Source organism: Parasteatoda tepidariorum, chromosome 7 (genome assembly GCF_043381705.1).
Source record: "Parasteatoda tepidariorum isolate YZ-2023 chromosome 7, CAS_Ptep_4.0, whole genome shotgun sequence".
Lineage (NCBI taxonomy): Eukaryota > Metazoa > Arthropoda > Arachnida > Araneae > Theridiidae > Parasteatoda > Parasteatoda tepidariorum.
This window is the reverse complement of record NC_092210.1, coordinates 33,221,093-33,235,141: the sequence shown is the minus strand read 5'-3', so window position 1 is coordinate 33,235,141 and position 14,049 is coordinate 33,221,093. Positions and strand designations below refer to the sequence as shown.

Here is a 14,049-nt window from a genome sequence, read left to right as displayed (position 1 = left end):
TTACAGTCAAAAATTTCTTTTAATAACCTACTAAAAACATAGAAATATTAGATGCGTAAAAACAACCTATTAAAACATAAAAAGTGATTTTTATGCCCATAATTTGAATCAAGGTTGAAGATTAAATTTTTATAAAATATAAGTCGGGATAGGATTTTTATTATTTACAATACAAAACTACTTTATATTTTTCTTATGCAAACTAGTTTTTTATTCTCCTGTTATACCATCAATTTACATGGAAGTATTTGTTTACATTTTTTTAGTGTTTCAGTCTCACGATTCCTTCATTATTATACTTTAAATTTACACTAAGAAAAATTTCCTTTAACAATAATAATTCAACTACAATAATAATAATAATATATTTTCTAAGCAAAAAATGATATCATAAAATGAATTTTTTTATTTAATAATAATATATTTATTAGTAACTATGAATTTTTTTTTGATTTCACGAGAAAGAATTTTGGTAATACATATAGAATTATGGATAATATTTTTTTATTCATTAAATTTAAAAAAAGTTTCAGATTGTCAGTTGAGTTTCATAATAATTATTTTCATTGTACAAATAATATTTTAATATTGTTTTTATTTTAAAAAAAGCATAAATTTGCAGGATTTGTTTTTTAAACTATTATTTATATTAGATATATAAAAAATGCCTTTCAAAAAACAGGTAAGGTCAATACATTAATGGAAAACTAGCATTATTCAAATACATAATTCAAACAATAATACATTACACATAATTCGAATTTTTTGTCAAATGAAAGTTTTATTTTTTCAAAAATAAGAAGAAACATGAAAAAAGTTTCTGGTTTTCTTTGGAAATCCTCTTCTACAAGAACGTCTTATTCTAACATCTGCAACATGTCTTTATTGATTAAATGTATGGCTGAACCAATTATTTTTTTTAACATATTATTTAAATTTTTCTCACTCACTAACGCTTTTTTTAACAAATGAGTTAGGATAGCCAATTACTCGTAGTTAGGAAGGAAAAAAACATTATGTAATGAAACTTCAAAGTTTTCAGAGGCCCCATCCTTAAAAATGGCTCAACATGGAGAGGAAAACCACGAAAACCTCCCACGATTATTCTGACGGCAAAGGTACTCCAACCCATGATCCGTCTGCCTCTGAGGATATTTTACGTCAGCACCTTTATCTATATTTCTTGATTAGAAACTTCCTTCACTTCAAAAATATGCAAATTGGAAAAAATAAACAGTTGACAACTATCAAGCATTCAAAATTAGGTGCCCATTTTCAAAACTTAAGAGACGTGTGTGAAGAAACAAAAGTTATTTGTAATATAAAACGTAAAGTTGCCACGGAAAAAATGGAAAAATAAAGGTGAGAAACAAAGCTAGTAAAACCCCAGAAGATGAGAGAGAGAAAAAAAAGTCAAGGAAAACCACAGTGGTCGAAAGAAGCGAATCTGTGAAAAATACATTTCCACGCTCTTTGGCGAGTTGAGGAACTATTGGCGTTAATAAGAAAATCAAAATTCATGTGAATAAAACAAGATTCTGGGCATCAAGAACAGCTGGTGTGATGGGGGTAAAAATAGTTCTGGCATCGTCGAAATTCAATTTCTACGATATATATATATATTTTATTTTATTTTTTGTTCTCCAATTATAAACCACAATTGTCATCTGAATTCCGGAAAGTCCAGTTAGAATTAAAATTAAAATCTCGGTAATCTTATTCTCCAACATCGTGTTTTATTTTTCATATTATACAAATTACAGTTAGAATTTTAAATCGGTCTATTTTCCTAAAAAAATAATAATAGTAATAATAATAATAATTGCGCGTTGGATTGACCAGTCCAACCTTTATACTTCACCCCCGTAGAACATGTCTGGTAGACATTATGGGGGAGAAAAATGGGAACTCGCAATCTATTAAATATACGAATAACTGTGAATTTTTTGTTAGCTTTTTGTAATAACAATAATAATAATAAAGTAAGCCAAAAAACTATTCTTAAAATTCATTAACTCCAAAACTAATTAGAAATGTAATATTAGTCAAAGTACTAGTTCAGTTCTGTCAGTAATAATTAAGTTCAGTTGGTTCAAGAAGTTCGTTGCAAAAAATTATACAGTTATGGATTAGTTTTTCTTCTACACGAAAAAATATCCGAAAAATCACATTAAAAAAGAAAATGTACTATATAGTTGCGCCAAAACAGATTCGAAATTTACATTAAGTGAGAAGTAATGCTTCTCTTCAGACCTAAGCGTTCGTGGCTACATGCTTCGTAATTTTTCGGCGAATAGCCTAAATTAAATGGCTCAAAATAAATATATAAAAATAAATTAATTAAATTAGAAATAATAAATATTAAAAAAATTATGTCGATCGCATAATAAAATTTGACAACAATGTCCGTATTAATAACATTAAAATGTTCTGTTTCATAGACAAAAACGATTCTCTAAAAATGTGAATTGTTTTTTAATTTTTTCATCTAATACTTTGTTTTGTGAATAAGAAGAGCATGAGACGATGTTTTTCTAAAACAGTCAGCCGTGACGACGACGTCAGGAAAAACCTTTTTAGAATGTAGAGAAGAAAAAAAAGATATTTTAAGTTTTTAGTATATATATTGCTTTTTAATTAATTTTTTTTTCTTTTACTAAAATTCTGACCTTGGCTTTTGGAAATTAACAAGTCCGAGTTTTTAAGATCAGATACGGAAACTACGTAAAAAAAGAAAAGAAAAAAGAAACATTGAAGAGACAGGCATATAAAATTCTCAAAACCACTATCCCATAATTTTTCTCTGCAACCGTCAAACTGATCAAAATAATTTTGATTTTATCAAATTTCGCACCAATTTTAGAGAGGGCAATTATTTACAACTATGTTGCGGTGCAATTTTTTATTTATTTATTCATTTTACTGGAACGCAAGTTACCACATAGTGGAGGATGGAATCTAAAAATATCGAAGATGATTTTTGATCAACAGTTATCAAATCTTAAGAAGTTATCAAACATTTTTTTTTACTCAAATTTCCTTATATTTATTTTATTTTAACCTTCATAATTTTTCTCTTTTTTTTCCCGAAGATCAATTCTAAATATTTTTGTTTGGATATTTATTCCTACTTTTTCTTTCTTAAAAATCCATTTACAGTGCATAGGAACATTCAAATTTATGAATTATTTATTAGAAAAACATACATTGAACTGTTTTAAACCATTTAAAAAATTTCCTTGCTGAGTAATTGTTTTCCTTTTTATTTACCGCTATTACTAGAAAAGGCTATAATCTCTTTTAAAGTTCATTTTAACGTTAGTGTTCATCTTAACATTGCATTTTGCTTTACTGCGCAAAAACTGTATGACGTTGAAACTTGAAATTACTAAAATGTATAGAAAAGTGTACTGGAATTAAGATGAAGTAAAAAAAAATGAACATTCGTTAATTAGTTCGAAAACTATTAACTGTATAAGTTGCAAGGAAAAATGCCATGCTCTGCAGACCGCGGGAGAGCAACTATTAAGTAAAAATTTGACATAATAAAGAGCCATATTTGTTTATTAACTTAAAAGAGATGTTTTTTTTTTCTTTTCGAAATTCCAATTTATAAGTTTTAATTTGTTCAACTTTTCTGCGATTTTTTTTCTCAATTATTTTTGCTTTGCGTTTCATTTTGCTTTGCTGCTTAAAACCTATAAGACTTAACCTATAAGTCCTAAGCTGCAGAATAACTTAGGCACTCATTGGACCAATATTCACCAATCTTGGCTCAATAAGGGTTCAAAGGGCAGTTATTTTTCGATATTGCCCCTATATTGAATTGTCTTATTCACCCGATATTTTACAGCCACTTTACAACCAGCATCGGCCCTATATAGGATTGCCCGACTCATGTGATATTTTACAGCCACTTTACAACCAATATTGGCCCTATATAGGATTGTCAGATTCACCCGATATTTTACAGCCACTTTACAATCAATATGTGCTCTATATTGGCCCTATATAGGCGATTCTAGGACCAATGTTAAAAAATCTAGTCGTCTCAATATTGATCCCTTGGTGCATGTTCTTATAGGATCCATATTGAGCCAATTTTGAGACCAACTGGGGCCGAGGTAAAATTATTGCTAGGGTATAGACTAATGTAATATAACCTATATATAACCTATAGACTAATTGATTTAATCTATTACAGTTGTTCTCAGATTATTATAAGCACAATTAGCATTAATTTGTTAATGATAAGAATAGATAATACTAACATTTTTTATATATAAAAAAAAGTTAATATTGTAAAGTGAAAATTTGTTCACTAAAATTTTCACTAAATTAGCTCACTAAAATTTTGCAACCACATTTTGTCTGACTAAAAAGTATAGGAACTCATACTGGCGTTATCCAGTCCAACTAAACGCATACTTTGCAGCCATTCAACTGATCAGTATACAATTTTGGTTTAATGAAAATCTGATGAAATTTTAACATAGACATTTCCTTCGCTACAACGTAATTAGCATAATTTAATAAGAATGCACTCATAATTTAATGTAATAATGCACAGCATAATTTAATAAGAGCTGATCAATGTAATTTTGGTTTTGTGAAATTCCGATTAAATTTTAAAGTAGACTTTTTCTTTGTCACAACATACTTAGCATAATTTAATAAGAACATGGATTTAAGAATTTCTGCTCAATTTTTAATATGTCTATTTTCAATGTTCAACTGATTGAACACTGAAAATGGACATTCAATATTGGTTTTGTGAGAATCTGCTTAATTTTTACAGAATGCTAAATTGTCCTTAATTAATATATTTGTCACGGCGAAAGACCGAAATCGGTGGTTGTTGATTTTCACCGGTGAATGTCGACAAACACCAAATACGTCGGTGAAAGATCGAATATTTCATTACATTCTTGTACATTCGGACCCTCACCGGTGTATGTCGACAATCACAGATATGCTTTGGTGAATGTCCGAAATATTTATTACATTCGATTTAATATGAATTTATTTGTGGATATAATTACATTTATTGGATATTTTAACCCTACACTGATGTTTTTTTAAGGTTAAGTGCCACTGCCCGGTATACATTTGTCCGGTATACCCTACACTGATGTTTTAAGGTCAAGTGCCATTGCCCGGTATATATTTGCCCGATACTCCAAACACTGATGTTTCTTCTAATCTATCGTCAGTAAGTATTAAAATATAGATTAAAATATAAATATATCAAATAAATACAATAATATTAACGAATAAGTTAATATAAAATTGGATATAACAAATATTTCGGACATTCACCAAAGCGACTATGTGATTGTTGACATTAACCGGTGAATGTCGACATTCTTCAGATTTCGGTGTTTCACCGTTACATATTCACGAAAATCTTAGAGGCTAATATGTTTGAGTCCTTGTTTGAGTTATTCTAATTTGCTATAGCTTGCATAAAAAGCCTTATAGGGTTCGGTTCTTCGTCTAAAACAGCCAACTAGCGGTCCGCGGGCCACATCCGGCCCACGGAGCCTTTTATTTTGTGACCAGCGAACTAAAATATATTAGTTGTCATTTTTTTGCAGACAATTTTCATAAAAATCTATGTAGATTTAAAGTACTTTTCTTCGTTAAAAAAAGAAAAAAAAAAAAAACAATTTCTTAATTTCTGTGAAATTTAACATACCAAAGGTGCAAAAAAAAATTTTTCTCAGGTAAGAATCTACTTCTTATTTAAATTTGTAATTCAATACTTTTGTTTTGTTGGTACAACTTGGTAAAAATCTGACAGTAATATTTAAAGTTCCTTCAAACATAAAAGAGTCCTATATAAAATTTTGATAAAGTTGCTGCCCGCCATTTGACTGGTGTTTTTAATTGCGGCCCCCGGCCTCATGTTAGTTTGAAACCCCTGGAAAAGCACTTCCTTGACCGTTCGTTTCATAGACTCCGTGGACAGATCTCTTCATGCTTTTTTTTTTTACTGATTTTTGTTTGCTTCGAAAATATCTAAACGAGATATATTAAAGTCCATGGGATACCAACAAGTGACGCAGTATGGGTATCTTGATTCTGATTGGTTGTTGAAACGTGCATTTGTTTACGTTAGCAACTGTTCTTTCCATTCTATTATTTCGAGTAAACCAAGCCTGTCGAATATTAATTCTCTTAAGTGACACCTTCTATATTCTTTCACAAAGATTTCAATCCTTTCTCTGCAAATTTCTAACTTAACGCAAAGACAGGCGCGAAGCCTTGTAGAACAAACTAGTTATGCATCGAAGTTGACAAATACAAAAACAAAAATATATCACGATTACTATAAACGCATAAACAAATAATAATCCTAAGTTAAGTAAAAGACTTGGACGAGAAAAAAATTATATTTTAATGAATTCGATGTGTGATACGGCTCTGTCTGTACTTAACTTCAGATTAAGTAACATTCTAACTTATGTAGAGAAACTTAGCTCAACTTTAACGCGCCATTTTGTTTATAAACGATCAGCTGAGGCCGAGATGGCCTGGTTGGTAGGGAGCAGGTTCCATGTTCAAGAGCTCGTGGGTTCGATTCCAGCCGGCCGAAGACTCCCCGTGTAGTAAATGGTGACTGATGCACGTTAAATCTGTCGGGTCGTAAAAGTCCTCCATGTTTCCATAACAAATCAATACCCCTCATGGTACTGATCAATAAGTTTCCTTGTGTTCTGGATTGGTTCAAAATTACTAGGCTACGAAGTTGAACATTAGTAGTCGTAAGCCCCAAAAAATTGGGTCGGCTCTTCAACGACGGATACAATACAAAACGATCAGCTGGAGTTGAGGTCATGCTCACCACATGTGCGGGTATCCTTCTTCTTGAAGTGCAAGTACCCAATTAGTGTCTGTCAAAAAGAACTTCCTTGTCACTTGTATCGATAATTTATCTATTTATCTATCGATCTTTATATGTACATCCAAAATGAATTAGAGTCCACCAGGGCACATCTGGAAATGAAGAGGCGGACAGATTGGCTAAGCAGGCTTATGAAAGAGATAACATTGACCTTTTTGATGAAGAATCAAAATACAATTAGGAAAAGAAAAACCGAAGAAACCATGGACTCCTGGTAAATGAGATGGATGAACCCGTAAACAAAGGGACGGCATACTCTCAGAATTTTGACAAAGTACAAAGTACAGACTAAATATACGTTTGGAAATTTTTGCATGAAACCTATTTCTTACCAACGATGGAGCACATGCATCACTTCAAAATAAAATATTTGGAAAATCTATGTACTTTATCCACTTTGGTATGTTGTAAGATCTTGAACACATTCTGATAAACTGTCCAGTTTATAACCAAGCAAGAAATACATATTTTCCGAAAGCGCTTAACTTTAGCAACCTAATACAGCATTGGAGAACGAAGAAAATTTCAGAGGGCATACAAAAAATTATGGAAGAAATATTCAAGTGAAAAGAAAAATGATTCATTGGTAGAACAAACTTGGAATATAGCACATTAATTTTTCAGTTTCATCTATGACATCCGCACACCTTTGTACGCTATTGGGATTATTAGATATCATTGAATAGAATTGCTTACTTTACTATAGTTGCTTTTTTTCTTTCTTTTCATAGCCTAACCAAAGCATGATGCGTTTTATTTTGAAGCTTTTTAGGCATTTTCATGGGCATTTTGCTTCAAACAAACAGGTTAAAAGATGGAAATTAGTATAACGATGACATTATCAAAACTATACTTCCTGTCCACCGGGATAGCCTGGTTGGTAGGGCACTGGCATTGGCGTTCGAAGGCTAAAACGCCAATTTGGCGTATGAGGGCTAAAACTCCAGGCATGACGTCAAAATTAGCTTAAAATTGACCACTTAAAAACACTAAAAATTTAAGTTTATTACTATTTTTATTGAAATTAAATTTTTGAACTAGTAAATATTTGGCTCAAGCAAAATATTTCTGAAAAATAAAATATGATATTTAAATATGATAAATTGAATTATGAAGTTCACCATAAAGTTCAATCATTACACCATTCTTCAGTTCATTAATTACGGAGGAAACAAAAATGAAGGGGTAGGGCAGAAAAAAATACTCGCATTTTAAGCTCAAATAAAATGGATATAAAGTTTTTAGAAACACATAACATTAAAGTAAAATTACATATAATGCAGCTTTAATTGAGCTCATTTATTAGATATTATATTCAACTCACCAATGTGGTAGTGCTAAAATTTCGTTTTTTACCGGAATTCAGTTCACCGGGAGTAGATATGCGAGGAAGAAAGGAGAGAAGTTTAAATTTAAACATTGTTTACTTGTTTTATTTCCTATCCAATGTTGAGGATCATTCAAGAAAAGGATTGCTGTTGTTGTTGTTTCTAATGTCACTTGCCAATACCAGCAAGCATACTTGGTATAACCAGGGGGGAGTTTCTTGTTCTTCAGCTGCGCCATCTACTGCCAAGAATACGACTTCAGCCACACACGTGTCACGTCCTTTTATATGGCTGGCCCATTCATTCATCTACAGATCGCAATTGTGACCTGAGCCAGAGAATGATTAATCTCCAATTCAATGCCCCAAGAGGTATGATTTGTTATAGCAATATGGAAGACTTTGTGACCAGACAAATTTAGCGTGAACCAGTCACCATTTATTACGCGGAGAGTCTTCGGCAGGTGGGGATCGAAATCCCAAACTCTTAGACATGGGCCAACGCCTTACCAACCAGGCTATCCCGGTCACAGAAAAGGATCAAATTCTATTATTATAACATAGTAACTAATACGTAATAGTAACTAATACGTAATAGTAATAGTAACTAATACTATTACAAAATTAAATACGTAAATTTTCCCATAGCCAAATGTACTCGGGACTGTACTGTATTTTTTAAATTCTTGATGAGAATGAATTTTTTAATAAAAGATGCTCATTTAGTGTCTCAAATGAATGCATAAACTAAGATATTATGCTAATGTAATTGTAAGCTAATACTACTACTGAGGCTGTGAGACTGAAAACATCCAAGTCTGTGTTGATTGCCGAAGAAAACAAGGAGTCGAGCAGTGTTTATTAAAAACACATTCAAGATTCTTAATGAAACTAAACTGTTTTTGTTTTCAGAACCGTGTTTTCGAGGAATGACTCATTATATTTTGATAGAGTTTGGAATTTTTTTTTTCCTCGTTTAAATATTTATTTACAGTTTATAATTTGATATTTTTTTCTTTACTTTATTTTCGACCAATTTACTAAAAAAATTTCGAATTTAAGTACTGCTCCAATCTCACTACACCTTGCAGCTCACTCGTTGAGCAAGTTTTTCCTCACCGAAACACAAATTAGCGTGAAAAAGCTTTATTAACAAAAAAAAACTACTTCATTGATAATATTAAAATAAATAAAAATTACCATATCTATATAATAGAGTTTTTACATGAGAGGTTATTATGCTGGTGCATTTAAAAGAAGAACCTTTATTTGATTGCGTGAAGGGCTATAATTAGGCCAGTGATTCTCAACCTTTTTTTTGTTGCGGCACACTTTTAACGATTTCGAAATTTGACGGCACAGTGAAAAAAATTAGATTAAAAGTTGTTTAATTACCTATTTTACACTGTGTTAAATAGTTTGTGATCATAATTTTGAATGTGAAATAAAATAATATGTACTACAAAAGCCCGTTTATTAAGGGATTAATTACTTCTTTCGACCAATTTTTTATTAGTTAGTAACAGTTATTTATTTTTTGCTAGTTATTAATTCTTAGCTTGTTTTCTATAATTATTGACTGTTATTTTATTGTGATTTCTTGTTAACTAGTTTTTTTTTGCTAATTATTAATTGTTGGCTTAAATTTTGTTAGTTATTCTTTGTTAATTTGCTTTTTATATATTTGTTTTTTTAGTTATCCTTTGTTAATTTGTTTATTAATTGCATAGCTTACTTTAATGATTAGCTCTTACAACATTTTTTAAAATTGTGTGTCGTATACAATTTAAACACTTCCATCTTATTTTAAGATTGTCAGAAACAATACAATCGCCGACAAAGATGTTCACGCGGTTAGTTTAAACTTTACTCATAATAAAAAAAAAGCATTATAACTTTTATTGTATCATTTCTAATATTTGGCGGCACATTTTAAGAATTTGGCGGCACACAAAAGTGCAGCGGCACAGTGGTTGAGAATCACTGAATTAGGGATTAGGAGTAATTGGCTCCCTGTAATTAAAAAATTTTGAAAAGAACTATAGTAGTACACTAGGATCAAGCGCTTTCTAATTTTTTTAATTAGTCTATTTGACAGGATTTTTGATAATTTTTTTGGCGATCCCACGGTTTTGTACTGCACGTAACACATGAAATTAAATAATATATCTGCTAAAAAAAATATTTTATTAATATGCATCTAAGCCTGGTAAATCTTAGTAAGTAATATGAAGGGCTAAAAATAGTTTTATTCACATTTATACACATACTTTTTTACCTTTTAGAGATTTGTGGGACCGACAATAAATTACAAACAGAAAATAGTGTTTTTTGATCTCCCTATGACAAAAAATGTAGCAATAAATTTGTAACTTATAACACTTATTTTAATTACTATATGTGATGTAATTGCACAAAATTTCGTAAGCCTAACTTAAATATTAACGGAAATATGGTCATTTTTCATTAAAAAATTTTCTTACTTTTTTTTTTACTATGCAATAAGTAAAATTAAACATAATTTTTGAAACAATTTGAAATTAAATACAAAATTATTGCTTTAAAATTTGAGAAACATTTGTTTAAAACTGTGAAAGATATGAGTAATCAAACTTGTTCTTTTATACAGCGCATGCGAGAGAAAAATTAAAGTTTTTGTTTTCTTAATTTTGTTGTGAATCGTATTTTCTTCGTATCTCTCTTTTCTTTTGCTTCGCCGTTAAAAATCTATTAGACATAGAAACTTGAAATTACTAAAAGTGTGTAGAAAACTGTACAAGAAGTTCAATGAAATAAATAAAATTAAAAAAAATACGATTTGAATGTTATTTCGAAAATTATTAATTGTTAAGCTTGCATTAGAAAAAAAAAATTGAAAGTATGTATGTCCGTTGAAATGCAACAACAGAATTGAAATTTAATGTGCTGATAGGTCGATTTCGTATTATTATTTTAACTTAAATTTTTTTTTTCTTTTCGGAATTCCATTTGTTCGAAAGTTATTGCAAATTTAAGTGCTTTTACGTGATTTTTTTCAGCTTTTTTGCTTTAAATATTGACTTTGTATCCATTATTGTATGAAATTTATTTTTCTTTCAATAGACCTTTATTTTATAAACTCGCGCTCAGATAGATGTCAATCAGGGCCGGATAACCCATTAGGCCATGGCCTGGGGCCCCTTAAAAAATTTTTTTTGAAAATAAATTTTAAAAAATTTAGAAAAACAATGATTTTTTTAAAAAAAAATCAATTTCAAATATATGTTAATAAAATACGATAATTTTTTTAGTTCTAATTTAACAAAATAAAGAAAACTTTAAGTTATTATTATTTATTTTAATTTTAAATTTGCTTTCATAAATGAAAAGATATATAAATACTTTTATATTTGAATACATAAAAAATAGACGAGAAAAAAAAATTTAATCTAAGGGCCCCAAAAAATGAATGGCTTAGGGCCCCGCTTGCTCTTAATCCGGCCCTGATGTCAATCAAAAATGGAAAAAAAGAGAGAGAAAGAGAGTGTTTACGTGCTACCCTATATAGTGTTTCCCAAACTTATGACTTTTGTGTACCCTTTCTAAATTTTTCGTAACGCTGTGTACCACTAATAAAAAAAAATCAATTTATTTTCTACTATAAAAAAATTGAACAAAAGTTAAAAATCTCATCTGGCTGTTGTCACCACTATTTATTAACTGTTAATTCTGAAAAAAATAGAAAAATACGTAATCGTAGATTTTCATTGTTAGCTTTGTTTTTAAATAAATGTTTCGAATTTTTTATTTGTTGCAAGGTATTCCGCATAAGAACGCATATCCTAGGGGTACGAGCGCCACACTTTGGGAAACACTATATAAATCTTAGAATTTATAGAGAAATTTATAAAAATAAAAAAAATAATGAACAAAGATAAGAACCATTTCCTATTTGAATTGCTATAAGTTTCGTCAACGAGTAAAACTGCTTCTCATTTATTTCTCCTTATTGAGTCACGCATTCTGTGTTTTAAGGGTATAACTTTTTTTTTTCTTCTTCCAAAGTCCAAATGATTACTTCTCAAATCCAGGTAATTGTCTATTTCGTTATAATTATAATATGTTTTCATAGTGCTCTTACGTTAAGGGAAAATAAGTGTACATTTTGAAACTGAAATGTTTTTTGTTCTTTATTTAAGAAGAAATAAACAATGATTTATGAGAATCAATAACTGGGGTTGGCAAGCGGTGGGAGTAGGGGTGGAGCATACTAATATATATATAAAAAAAATTTAAACTACTGAAGTGTTATCAATAATAATAAAGTGTAAAAAAAATGATGTATGAAAATGACGTGATACTAATACGTATAAATGATTATTTTTGGGGTTATTAATTCGAACTTTTTATGTTAAAAATAGACAAATTTCAGTTTAAATTTGAATACCAGAAAAATGAAAATATGAGTTAGCGGGGATACACCCTACAACATAGTGTCTCACCCCCTCGTCGGAGGATGGTTGATTTGATGTTTCATTTGGCGAACATTTCCTGTTATTTTTTAAAAATGAAGCTTTTTAAAAATATTAATCGATTTTTTTAAAATACATATTTGTCAGTTCTGTGAGCCTTGTCAAGAAAATCCTGGTGCCATTACGACATTCAGCCTACTTTTACTACTTTTTTTTAAACCCATATAATTTTATTCAAAACAATTTTATTTCACAAAAATCGAAAATACATATTTATTGTAAATAATATAAATACGCCAACTTTTGTCCCTTCATCGATTTCGAAGTTTCACCCCCCCCCTCCTCTTTTACGTGATAAAAGACGAAAGCTCTTAGTAATTCTACACGAGTATATTAAAACATTTCTAACATCCTGTTTAAATACACCAGTATAATTTTCTTAAAACTTTTAGTAGCAAAAAAATTCAAAATAAAAGCATGGAAATTAATGAAGTACAAATGGGATTTTTTTTTAAATAATATTTCGTAACACAAATTTTGAAAAATATTTTTTTTAATAAAATTAGCCTTGAAAACTACGAGAGCTCCTGAAACACGTGTAACTACAGCAATTCTCATTCGAGAATTGAACGAGGCAAGCGAAGCACTTTATTTCTTGTACCTCCACTTGGTGTGCGCATCACATCTTTGTGGCATTACGCAACAAAATATAGTCCTCATGGAAGGGCAAATTTGTATTAATGCGCAAAAATGGCGCTACCCTTGTGAGAGGCTATACTCGCTGTCAAGTAAATGGTGAAATTGGACAAGTTTGGCTGTGTGTAGAATGGATTCGACGAAGAATATTTTGCCAAGATTGTATCAGCTAACTATCATTGACTTCAAAGATGAATATGATGAGGTATTACAATTTTTGCGTTGTTTGTCGGAGTTCGCTTCGTGCTGCGTTGCTGGGCTTATTCGTACCATTCGTTGTTTCTTTCGTAGCGTTGAACGCGCATAGAAAGCAGACATGTGACAGTAGTTTAAACATTGTACAAGAGATGGCGCTGATTAAAGTTATTTCTAAGTTAACTTCACATATATATTTATATGGTTAACTTTTTCTCTGATTACCGGCAATTAATTAGCATTGTTTATTTGAATCAAGATCGCCATTAAAAAATATATGAGAATCTATATTTATTGCTGATCTCAATTCCAAATATATTTTGCTTCAATATAATGTGTACATAATTTTTTTTTTTTTTTTTTTAAAGTTTAAAAACATTCAAAATATTTTAGCTTTATGATATTAATAAAAATTCTATATTTTTCTAAGCATTAGTAAAATAAACTTTGATCAGTTTCAAAATATTTTGTTG

The 14,049-nt window shown here is 30.0% G+C and overlaps 2 protein-coding genes across 4 annotated transcripts in view; both read left to right on the top strand.

The window, feature by feature from the left end:
• The window catches only part of LOC139426007 (uncharacterized), a 491,229-nt gene that overhangs the window by 71,378 nt on the left and 405,802 nt on the right, over positions 1–14,049 (top strand). The gene's annotated exons all lie outside the window — the stretch shown is intronic.
• Positions 13,398–14,049, top strand: part of LOC107447915 (integrator complex subunit 3) — a 55,416-nt gene continuing 54,764 nt past the window's right edge. For 2 of the 3 annotated variants that reach the window (XM_043047993.2, XM_016062953.4), the window contains exon 1: positions 13,401–13,586. In XM_043047993.2, coding sequence (XP_042903927.1) covers positions 13,512–13,586 — 75 coding nt within the window. In that variant the 5' untranslated portion in view covers positions 13,401–13,511. Of the gene's footprint in view, positions 13,587–14,049 lie in introns of all 3 variants that reach the window. The other variant, XR_011637247.1, reaches the window with a different exon arrangement.